At 40.8% G+C, this 12,749-nt stretch overlaps 1 protein-coding gene across 3 annotated transcripts in view; it reads right to left on the minus strand.

Moving 5' to 3' along the window:
- LOC132762956 (phosphatidylinositol-binding clathrin assembly protein-like) overlaps nucleotides 1-12,749 on the minus strand; it is a 55,151-nt gene that overhangs the window by 12,892 nt on the left and 29,510 nt on the right. For 2 of the 3 annotated variants that reach the window (XM_060756222.2, XM_060756221.2), the window contains exons 9-14: nucleotides 11,986-12,071; nucleotides 10,476-10,599; nucleotides 7,810-7,946; nucleotides 6,085-6,188; nucleotides 3,357-3,503; nucleotides 1,673-1,783 (exon numbers count right to left, since the gene is read on the minus strand). In XM_060756222.2, the coding sequence (XP_060612205.1) occupies nucleotides 1,673-1,783; nucleotides 3,357-3,503; nucleotides 6,085-6,188; nucleotides 7,810-7,946; nucleotides 10,476-10,599; nucleotides 11,986-12,071 (709 nt within the window). The remainder of the gene's footprint in view (nucleotides 1-1,672; nucleotides 1,784-3,356; nucleotides 3,504-6,084; nucleotides 6,189-7,809; nucleotides 7,947-10,475; nucleotides 10,600-11,985; nucleotides 12,072-12,749) is intronic. The other variant, XM_060756223.2, reaches the window with a different exon arrangement.

Consider the following 12,749-nt stretch of genomic DNA (forward strand, 5'->3'; position numbering starts at 1 on the left):
CTTGTGTATATTACAGTCTTGGAATGAAAAGTATGGTATGTTATAAAGCAGGGTCTTATGCCTCTTAACTCAGTGAATGTAGATGGCTAACTGTAGCCTGAAATTCTAAGTTGATAGCCTACAAATACCTTAAGATAAAAACTTGGAAGTTATAAACAACACTATTATTTCATGCCAATTTCCTCTACCCTGCATCTGTTTGCATGATGCAACTCCCAAAAGAGGGTGACTAAGAGCATAGGCCTACTTTAAAGAGAAAAAACTCACCCATTGGTATCCAGGAAGCCACAATGAAAATCGTACCCAAAAAGAGAAAAAGAGAAGGACAATTATAATGCATAAATGGAGGGCACTGTAGGAGAGGACTTGTGTTGTGAGGATAATAAATACCTTTTTAAAAACCAGATTATTAAAACAGATACTTGCAAATTGCTTTGAAACTTGATTCAGACCATTAAACAAAAATCTGACTACCACAGAATGAGATAATGAGCACTATAATACAATATCAGTGAGTATCAGAGATACTATTTAGCTACAGAGCCAACACACTTAATAATATATATTAATATTAATATGAGTAAAAACAATAAATTTTATTGGTTACCTGCCTCTCTTAACAGCTTGAGGCAGGTTTCACAAAACTCAAAACACGAACCCAAAATTCATATAAAAATACAGATCGAAATACTTGTGTAATATATACAAAGAAGGCCAATATCTGCATGTCTTCATAGTGAACATATGACTAGCCAGAAAGGCCTTCTGTCATCCAGTAAAACAGTTGTTTTTAGGGCCCGTGGTGGTGCAACGGGTTGAACCGTTGAGCTGTTAAATCTGCTGACCTATAGGTTGGAAGTTCAAAGCAGCAGGTCAGGGTGAGCTCCTGCTGTCAGTCCAAGCTCCTGCCAACCTTGCAGTTTGAAAACATGCTAATGTGAGTAGATCAATAGGTACCGCTTTGGTGAGAAGGTAATTTTTCTTTTGGTCGTGTCAGGAGTGACTTGAGAAACTGCAAGTCGCTTCTGGTGTGAGAGAATTGGCTGTCTGCAAGGACGTTGCCCAGGGGATGCCCGGATGATTTGATGTTTTTACCATCCTAGTGGGAGGATTCTCTCATGTCCCTGCATGAGGAGCTGGAGCTGATAGAGGGAGCTCATCCACCTCTCCCCAGATTCGAACCTGCGACCTGTTGGTCTTCAGTCCTGCCAGCACAGGGGTTTAACCCACTGCGGCACCGGGGGCACTGGGAAGGTAATAAAGGCGCCCATGCAGCCATGCCGGCAACATGACCAGGAGGTGTCTACAGTCAACAGGCTCCTCATCTTGGAAATGGAACAAGAGCATCTCCTCATGGCCGGAATTGAGCACTGCCTCCAGAAAGCCGGAAATTAAAGGGGAAGACTTTACCTTTGTTCGGTGTATTTGTATGTCATTATTATTTCACTGTATTAAAGGCACTGAATGTTTGCCTATCTGTGTATGTTGTAATCCCCTCTGAGTCCCCTCGGGGAGATAGAGTGGAATATAATTAAAGTACATTGTTATTATTATTATTATATGTTGGCTGCACTGAACTACACATCAAAAAGGCAGTGAGAAACTGCTGGCTACACATAAACGCATATACAAACACACCCAGCAAAATGTGATACACATCAGGAAACTTTACCTGTGGCAGTTCTAAACTCAGGCACCGTTGACTTGCCACCAAACACAGCATCAAAATCCACATTGATGGTTGAGCCGGCGGTTTTCTGTGATGCTGCAGGAACAGGATAGCCTACAAGTGTTTATAAAGTTGTATTTGCCACAATTTTCAACAATTCCACATTTTTAAAAGAAGTAAATGTTAAGGGAATGTTACTTCGACTATTTCAAGGCAAACACATTGCAGCACATGGAGATTTCAAACTATTACAGTACAGTAGAGGCTGGAAGGGGGGAACAATGACAGAATTTCAGAAACCCATTCAAATTTGGCAAATACAAGGGTTGAATGAAAAGTAATGCCTCCATCTTCTTAACTCCTCAACAGATGGCAGTACTGGTATGAGGCAGGTACTGGCTTGTTCAGTCATTCAATCATTGAATTCTTAACAGAACATGTCAGCCCAAAGGAGATTCAGCAGAGAATGCAAGCTGTTTATGGTGACTGTGTTGATATGAGTACTGTGCATCACTGGGCGAGTAAGTTTAAAGATGTTGAGGTGGGAACATCTGACTTGTTTGGCAAACAAAGAGTTGGACGTCCTGTGACAGCAACCACCGAGTTTCACAAGCAAAAGGTTGACAAACTGATTCAGGACGATTGTTGTATCACTCAGAGAGAAATTTCAAGCATAATCGGCATTTCACAAGAATGTGTGGGTTACATTATAGCTTTGCTTGGCTATCGGAAGATCTGTGCACGATGGCTACCCAGGATGCTGACGCCTGAAATGAAAGCGCACAGACTTGAAATTTGCCAGGAACTCCTCTCGCGCTATGAGAATGAAGGTGACACAATTCTCCATTCAATTGTGACAGGAGACGAAACGTGGGTACACCATTGCAACCTGGAGACGAAGCATCAGTCAAAGACTCTCCCAGAAAAAGAAATTCAAGGTACAGTCCTCAGCTGCAAAAAATCATGACAAAAATCATGTTCTGGGATGCAGAGAGTGTTACATCACAAATGCTGTGAACTCTGAAATGACGTCTAACAAGGGTCCCAACAGAAAAGGTAAATGTTTTCCTGCAGCATGACAATACCAGACCACACACTTCACATGTCACCACAGCAGAACTTCAGAGACTGGATCTCACCACCATACGGCATCCTCCATACAGTCCAGATTTAGCACCATCTGACTTCCATCTGTTCCTGATAATGGAAGAAGATCTGCGGGGACATCATTATGCTTCAGATGAAGATGCTGAGAGAACTGTGAGATGCTGGTTGCGGAAACAGAGTGTTGACTTCTTCCATGACGGCTTCAGAAAACTTGTTCATTGTTGGCAGAAATGTATCCAATTGTCTAGTGATTATGTGGAAAAGTGGATAGTGGTAATTCTAATGGTTATTTCTGTGTTTGATTTATTAAAATATTTCCATTCAAACCCAAGTAACGAAGGTGGAGGCATTACTTTTCATTCAACCCTTGTAGAATCAAATATTTACATCAAATGCAAAGAACACATTGTTAATGATAAAGTATTCCATACAGTGGATTAAGGCTGACAAAGACACTGCTGCAACACACATTTGAGTGAAAACTAGAAAAAAAGATAAAAGTCTAATATCAACAAAATTAGGTATCAAGATCATCATTACAGTGTTCCTGTATTTAGAAGTAAATTAGAGGACAATTTACCACTAAACAGTTCAACTGTTTGTTTTGAGGGGAAGGCAGATGTTCCAAAAGGTGTGCTACTTTTGACAGCTTCTTCAACCGGCTTCATATCGAAGAGGTCTAGGTGAGGCGGAGACCCAACACATCCGTTTGTAGACGAGAAAGGTCCTTTGGAGTGCAGCAGGAAAAGGGGGCAGAAAAAAAGGAGAAATTAAGAAAGAGAAGAATATAAGTACTTACGAGAGGAGACTGTATCAGAAACTGGTAGACTCAAAAGACAAGCCTTTGTGCAAAGCTCCAAACTAATTTTATCTTTTGTTTTTTTCTACACATTTTGAAGAAAAGAGTCACGAACTTTAAGATCTTCCGGGGAGGCCCTCCTCTCGGTCCCACCTCCGTCACAAGCACAGTTGGTGGGGACGAGAGAGAGGGCCTTCTCAGTGGTGGCCCCCCGCCTCTGGAATGCTCTTCCAAGGGTAATAAGACAGGCCCCATCCCTCCCCTCCTTTCGTAAGAGCTTGAAGACCTGGTGGTTTCAACAAGCCTTTGGAAATGACCAGTTCTCAGTCTTACACATTGTCAAATATAGCCTTATTCTTCCTACCAATTACCCAGATCACTTCCTCTAATTGACCCCGGAATGAACAGCCACAGACCCGTACCTAATATTATTGTTGCCTGCCATAGAATTGCACTTAATTCCCGGGCTCCCAAGAATTTTTGGACTTGCACAAATCTTGGCCCGGCCTTTTAAATTTTTAAATTGCCTTGAACAGGCAGGATTACTTTTAATATATGTGTGTTATGGTGACAATCTTTATGCTTATATTGTTTTGTTAATCTCATGGTTATGTTGTTTTACTTTGTATGTTTTGTGATGTTACCTGGGAACTGCTCTGAGTCCCCTCAGGGAGATAGAGCGGTATATAAATAAAGTATTATTATTGTTATTATTATTATTATTATTATTATTATTATTATTATTATCATTAAGAGTCCTTTTACATAGGGATTACTCCATGGGCCTTTGAATTCAGCCATTTGTTCTGAGAGCCATATATTTTGTCAGTGTCTTGCACACAAAACTATAGTTCCTGAAGGACAAGTTTAGTTTAGGTAGACCAATGTTGTTGAACCGGTTGTTCAGATGCTGACCTCTTGGCGAGATAAAATCATGAGAATCTCAAAACAACAAACACTCTCTGTTGCATTAGACTAGCCTCCCCACTCCCTTCAAGTGTTTCAAATCAATTTGAAGGCATGCCTTTGACCTCGTTAAGGAACTGATTATATTGAGGACCTAGCTGATTATTTCTCCTTGCTCTTACAAACTGATGTTGATTGCAATTTGTTTTACATCTGCTGCTGCTACTGTTGCATTTTATTGATTTTTAACTAGTGGGGTTTTTGGTGTTATACTGTTGTTGTTATTGTTATTGTGACATTGTTTACTGATTGTATTTTGTATGTTGCACCTTGAGATGGTGGCAGGGTACAAATAAAGATAATGATGATAATGATTATTATTATTATATTGGCTTGGGGACCTGGCGATGCCTGGGTTACTTGAGAAAGGCATTGTTTGTTTTGGGAAGTCTGGTAATATATCTGGATGCAGGGTGAACTACAACTCCTGCGCAGGTGGGTCATTGCATGGCAAGTGTGGTCCAGATCTATTGTTGGTTGGAATCACAGTGCTCTCTAAATGTAAGTGAGCTACAACTCCTCTAAATCATTGTGAGTTCTTCCCAAACATCTTGTTCAGTTGCTGATCAGTTCCTGTTTGCTGTGTGCCATAGGAATGGGTAGGAAAGGATTAAGTAAGAGACAGTGGTTGGAGTCATGCAAATGGGGAGAGAAAGGAACCCTGGGATGTCAATTCTGGAGGAAATAACAGAACATCTAGGATGAAATGTTGCCTTAATGAAAGCATGTCTTGGGTGATTTGTGTTTGGGGAGGGCATTGGCAGGGGTTGGGCTACATGTTCATGGCACTCACTAAGACCTGCAATGTCAGTTGAGGGGGTGCCTTTGTATGGCAAGTGTGGTCCAGATCCATCGTTGGTTGGAATCACAGTACTCTCTGGATGTAAGTGGTAGATGGTAATTTTGTCAGCGCCGATTGTGTTTAAGTGCAGGCCAAGGTTTTTTAGGCACTGCACCCAGTGTGCCGATCACCACTGGGACCACCTTTACTGGCTTGTGCCAGAGTTTTGCAGTTGGATCTTTTCTCAGCACTTGGAACTATAGCCTGTTTGTAGAGAACGGAGGCTGTTTGTATAAGTGGACACATACACATTTTCACTTTTATTATGTGTATAGATTATATTGCACCTCATTCCCTACATTAAAAAAAGGATCTGCTTGGACATATATTTTTAATGGGGGAAGAGAGACACTTTGAATGCATCCATTTAGAACTTCACTTTTATATGGGAACTGGGTACGAGGCATTGGATGTTGGTTGTAGATCTTGTCATACGTACCAGATAAATTTTGGGCCTGAAAGGGGAGAGAAGTCCCACAACAGGACACCTTAACACCGAAACACAGGCTCCAACTGCTCATCAAAGCTTGACGTCTGCCATAGGAAAACCTGATGGCTCTCTAATATCAACTATACACAGGCAAGTTAACAGAATGTTTGAATCTGGGAGACCATTTAATAACTTAATTTGGTTTCTTTAAAAAAAACCTCCAAAATTCAAAGGTTTGTACAGATTTGCTTCGGATGCAAAAGTCAACATACCTCCCCAGGCACTGCTTGCGGATGTCGCTATGGCGGGTGTGCTCTGTACCGTTGGGACAAACGCAGGCTGAAGGTCAAAGAGATCGGTAGAAAGGTTGGGCATGCTGAAAGTTTCAATGGGAAAGCAAAGTATCAGCAAAGTGAGGCCTATTACCTTGTTTCAAACATAAGGCAGAGACACCTTTGAATGGCCCTGCCTCAAGACACACAGTCAGATAATCAGCTAAATCTTTTTTTTTCCATTTTGAACTGATTTAAAAAATTGCGAGAACATTAGACAAATTGCACCAAAAAAATCTTGATGTCTTGGTTTTTAGGCCTGTTGCTGGAGTTATTTGGGTGCTGATTGGATAGACTGCATCAGCTCTAGTTTCTTAGATATGGTTATCATTTATTTCTATGGTTGACTGGCATATGTTCTGTATCTCAAAAACTAGAGTCAATAGGGCAGTGTTTCTCAGTCTGGGGGTTGGGACCCCTGGGAGGATCACGAGGGAGGGATTCAGAGACAGTCAGGATTCAGAGACAGGCCAGAAAACATATTTCTGATGGTCTTAGGAACCCCTTTGACAGAGAAGACTGAAGATCTTTCTGCTTCTCCTTCTCTTCCTTTTTGTTGTTGGTGAACTACAACTCCCAGAATTCAAGAACAGCCCCCATCCCCACCAGTATTCAATGTTGGCCATGTAGGTAGTGTGCCAAATTTTGGTGCAGATCCATTGTCAGCTGAGTTCAGAGTGTTTACAACTCCCAAATGTCAAGTTCTATTTTCCCCAAACTCCATCAGTGTTCCCATCTGGGCATACTGAGTATTAGTGTCAAGTTTGGTCCAGATTCATCATTGTTTGAGTCCACAGTGCTCTCTGGATATACATGAACTACAACTCTAAAACTCAAGGTCAATGCCCACCAAACCCTTTCAGTATTTTCTGTTGGTCATGGGATTTGTGTGTGCCAAATTTGGTTCAATTCCATTGTTGGTGGAGTTCAGAATGCTATTTGATTGTAGGTGAACTATAAATCCCAGCAACTACAACTCCCAAATGGAAAAATTAATCCCCCCCCCCCCAACCCCACATGTATTCAAATTTGGACGTATCAGGTATTTGTGCCAAATTTCGTCCAGTGAATGAAAATACATCCTGCTTATCAGATAGTTACATTACGATTCATAACAGTAGCAAAATTTCAGTTATGAAGTAGCAACAAAAATAATGTTATGGTTGGGGGTCACCACAACATGGGAAACTGTATCAAGGGGTTGCGGTATTAGGAAGGTTGAGATCCACAACAATAGGGGAAAACTGGTGCCATTTTTTGAATCAGCAGGTCAAGTATAACCAGAAACAGGGCTAACATCTGAGGCACTGAAATGTATGTCAGCCAATGATTATTTGTTTAAAATGTAATGCAAAGCATAATTGGATGTTTTCACTGAAAAGAGTGACTCAATTCAATTTATTTAACCTTCTGATTACAAAATGAGCAGAAGAGGATAAAATTCCTCTTGTTTGTTATGACTATGGTTACATTTACTTTTGGCAAAGAACAAAAAAGCGTTTTCTGCAAGACTTCAGCAATCCTTGTCCTCCTTAACAACTGCCATGAAATCTTCTAAGAATGAAAGAAGGAAGAGGAATACAACCAGGAGAAGTTCTATCATTAAGGACGTAGCTCTGAGTATCGGGTTCTTTTGACTTGCTCCAGCACTGAAACACCCCTCACCTATTGGTGGTCGGTGCGGGCGTTGCAAAAAGGTCCACCGCAGAATTGGTATTCACACTCTTCCCTGATAAAGTGCTTGGAGAGGCAGACGTAGATGTGGAATTGGACACCACGGAAATCTCCCTCAGCCGTTGTTCCTTTACAAAAAAAATAAATTATGCAAGATAATGTTGACTTAGGAAATTGCAATGTACACTCTGCTGGCCTTTCCTGCTGTCCTCAGAGGACAGTGGAACTGAAACCTCGCTATCTGGCAGAAAATTGCCCACATCCCCATTTCAAAACATGGCACATTACGATCCACCCAAATCCCCATTGCTCAACCCCCTTCCAGAAGAATTGAGAGAAATAGTTATGATTTCACAAAAGGCAAGCAGTTTCCTGTCTCACCGATTTTGATGGAGAATGAAGAATTTAGCCAGAGAATTTAGCTGGCTCTTTGATCATACACAAATCATTCGAAGAGCTTAACTCCAACTGTATCGGTAAGTCCAAAACTTTAACGAAGCCACACAGACAGATCCTAAGCCAGGGGTCCTCAAAGTAAGGCCCGGGGGCTGGATACGGCCCTGCAAGGTCATTTACCCGGCCCTTGCTCAGGGTCAGCCTAAGTCTGAAATGGCTTGAAAGCACACAACAACAACAATCCTATCTAATCAGCCAAAAGCAGGCCCACACTTCCCATTGAAATACTAATAAATTTATATTGGTTAAAATTATTCATTTCAACTATTGTATTTTAAAGTGGGGTTTTTTTTTGCACTACAAATAAGATATGTGCAGTGTGCATAGGAATTCATTCATGTTTTGTTTTTTTCCAAATTATAATCCGGCCTTCCAACAGTTTGAAGGACTGTGACCTGGCCCTCTGTTTAAAAGGTTTGAGGACACCTGTCCTAAGCAATCAATAATAGAAATGAAGGCTTAGACCCCATATAAACTGCCATATAAAATCCAGACTCTCTGCTTTGAACTGGCTTATATGACAGTGTAGAATCAGACCCCATTTACACTGCCATATAAAATCCAGATTATCTGCTTCAAACTGGATTATATGGCAGTGTATACTCATATAACCCAATTCAAAGCAGATAATCTAGATTATATGCTATTGTGGCACTCCAAGGCTGGGGACCGCCTCTGTACTTAACACACACTCCAGTCCAAGGTAAATAGCAAAGCAGTTTATTGAAGAATATATATAAAAGGCAATTCAGCAAAATAGTATTAAAAACCAAAGTCCAAATATCAGGAATAATCCACAGAACTCCAAGTACAGGAGTACCATCAAAAATTAGGAATACAAAAGCAGAATAAATCCAAAACATGAGATTCAGGAACAATCCTCAAAACTTGGAATCATTAGACATGAACAAAAGAAAACATGGAACTAGAAATCCTTTGACTTGACAATAGATCTATACCAACGTTGCCTGGACTAATACCAACGTTGCCTGGACTAATGGATCCATCTGCTGGCCTAGCTAATATAGAGAGAAAATCATGGCTGCTCCCTTGGGAAACTGGTAAGGACTGCTTGGCTAATAAGCATCTTGATCTTCATACACTCTCCTGAGAAGCTCTATGTTGACGGAACATAAATCTCCTATCTAAATGCTCATTAGTCTGTCCAGCTGGACTTTCATTTTCACCCTCTGAGCTCAGATCTGTTCATGACTTTACTTCGCTAGCAAATTGCCTTTGAGGAATGTGGTCTTCAGACACAGACCACTCATTTTCAGGGCTTAAAATCTCTTGCTGGCTCTCCTGCTGACTTGCAGACCCAGAATCCCCAGCGTCATCAGAATAACTAACATGTCCAGAATCCCAAGAGAGATCAGGTGCAGGCACAGTCAAAGGCTGAACTACAATTGCTTTGATAATCAGAACTATATAGAAGTAGAGAAAAGGCCCAAGACTCCGTGATACAGTGGTTCATACCAGTAATTTGAAACACACCATTACTCAACTAACCAAGACAATATCCACATAAAACAACTTTTTAAGGCAGAAAAACAGTTGAGTGTAAGATGAAAGGATGCTGTGAAATCAGCTGATATATTTTTAAAATCACTTATTGATGCCTAGACCATAGGTCATTTGCATTCACACAAATAAATACAACATAAAGGGCAACAATATAAAACATTTTAAATGTACTACATAAAATGATGGACATACAGGTCTTGCCTATTAAGATTCAAAGCCATCAAGATACATTCTAACATCCAAGATAGCATTATTTTGCTAAAAGTTCCCATAACAACCAAGTACAATGTCAGTAATAAGTTTAGCCCAAATTTTCATTGCTGCCAAGGTGAAAAAATAAATCTTATGAGTTACCACACAATTGGTATCACAAAGGAGATGTTTTTTGTATTGTCGAAGGCTTTCATGGCCGGAATCACTGAGTTGTTGTAGGTTTTTTCGGGCTATATGGCCATGTTCTAGAGGCATTCTCTCCTGATGTTTCGCATGCATCTATGGCAAGCATCCTCACTACCTCTGAGGATGCTTGCCATATATGCAGGCAAAACATCAGGAGAGAATGCCTCTAGAACATGGCCATATAGCCCCAAAAACCTACAGCAACCCAGAGATGTTTTTTCCCTGACACATTATTGTGTTATTTTATACTTGCCCACAGCCTAGAAACCCAGATGTACCTTCAGCGCTTGCAGCCTCGCCTGCTCCTCCTCCAGCGCCTGTTGCTTCTCTCTTTCGTCCATTTTACTGAAGGACATTCCTGTGTTGGCAAGTGTGGAGACGGCACTGGACAGAGTACTGGCTCTGAAATAGATAGAACATGCATAGATACACATTTAACAGCTCTGAGCCTTGAGGATGCCTCAAACAATTATTTTGAGGATTAGCGGTAGGGAACTAAACTGAAACCACAGAACTTTGCATTTGTCAAAATGTGAGAAAGAGTTTTCAGTTTGCAGCCCTGTTCACATTTACCTGGGAAGAAGTCCCACTGTATGAAGCTAGGCTTAAACCCAAGTAAACAAGTACAGGGTGTTGTGAACAACAGTGGAAAGCATGGTATTTCCAAGTATACATTTTCAGCATGCACACTTTTATAAATCCAGTAAATTTATGCGTGCATACATATTCATAAACCAAAATAAAAGGCTATTGTTGAAAACTGAAGGGACGGGAGGGAAGAGGTTAACAACTGTGGTCACCTCAAAATATTTCACGGTAAAGGAAATGTTAGTGATTGGATTTTGTTGGAAAGTCTAAAACAGGGGTCCTCAAACTTTTTAAACAGAGGGCCAGGTCATAGTCCTTCAAACTCTTGGAGGGCCGGATTATAATTTGAAAAAAAAAATGAATAAATTCCTATGCACACTGCACATATCTTATTTGTAGTGCAAAAAAGACTTGAAAACAATACAATAATTAAAATGAAGAACTATTTTAACAAATATAAAATTATTAGTATTTCAATGGGAAGTGTGGGCCTGCTTTTGGTTGATGAAATAGGATTGTTGTTGTTGTGTGCTATCAAGTCATTTCAGACTTAGGTTGACTCTGAGTGAGGGCCGGGTAAATGACCTTGGAGGGCCGTATCCGGCCCCCGAGCCTTAGATTGAGGACCCCTGGTCTACAAGATCCAGCGTTATCTGGCCAAAGAAAATCCAAATAAAGGTGTCTAGGGTGCCTCCAAACACTGGCATGCTATTGCACTCAAAGAGGGGGTGGTTACCTAGACAGAAGATGCATGCACATACCATAGAACATAAAATGCAAATATTATTAATGGGAACTTTGCTGCCCCTGGAAAGGAAGAAAATGCATTTCTTTCAGCATTTTGGCCTCTAATCCTTTCCCACTCAACCATTGCAAGAGATTATAGCAACAGACGCTTTAGGACTGTGGTTAAATGTGCATTCAATAAATCTTCAATAGAACTGGGAACAGTCTGCCTAAAACCACCGCCATCTCTTGAGTGAAACATTCTCATTTCCCTCACTGAGATGGACAGAAAGATAATTATTAATTATTATTATTATAGTGGGTTAGTATATCACTGATAGTCCTTACTATTTCAAAGAGCCAGATCTACTACATCATGTAAAAGTAAGAAACGCAAGGTCTTAAAAATGGATTTCAATGTTAACCGCAGCTCCCAAGATTACAATACTCAAATAGGGATAAACAGCCCATTACCTGCTGGCAGCTGAAAGCTCCTTTGTCTTCTTCCCTTCCAGAGAAGCCAGGTGCTGCTCCAGTGCTTCAAGCAAACTGCTGGGAGCCTAAAGTTAAAATTCTCATCAAATGGATGTTGGATGAGCAATGCTAAGCTAGGATTTTTTTGCATATTTATTTTTCTGCTCCAAATGTCAGAAAGTGTTCCTAAAGCCCTCTGGTGTGCAGCGGGTTAAACCGCTGAGCTGCTGAACTTGCTGACCAAAATGTCGGCAGTTCGAATCTGGGGAGCGGGGTGAGCTCCCACTGTTTAGGTCCAGATTCTGCCAGTCAAGCAGTTCAAAAACATACAAATGTGAGTAGATCAATAGATACTGCTTTTGCGGAAAGGTAACAATGCTCCATGCAGTCATGCTGGCCACATGACCTTGGAGGTGTCTATGGACAATGCCAGCGCTTTGGCTTAGAAATTGAGATGAGCACCACCCCCCAGAGTCAGACACAACTGGGCTTAATGTCAACCTTTACCTTTACTTACTCCTAAAGACATCACAACAGCATAACTGTATGACTCCTTCTCCCTCTCTCTATATATATACATAGATGGGATGGGGGTCATCAAGATAAAAGAAGGAACACATTTATATGCTAAATTATTGAATCTAAAGTAACTGTGTGAAATCTGATTGCCAGGGTTTGGATTTCACACAGCTCTGCTTTGCAAAATCTGTTTTCCAAAGGCATTAAGTATTTCATTAATAAAGGTTCCTGACATATAGACAATG

This window comes from Anolis sagrei, chromosome 10 (assembly GCF_037176765.1).
Source record: "Anolis sagrei isolate rAnoSag1 chromosome 10, rAnoSag1.mat, whole genome shotgun sequence".
Lineage (NCBI taxonomy): Eukaryota > Metazoa > Chordata > Lepidosauria > Squamata > Dactyloidae > Anolis > Anolis sagrei.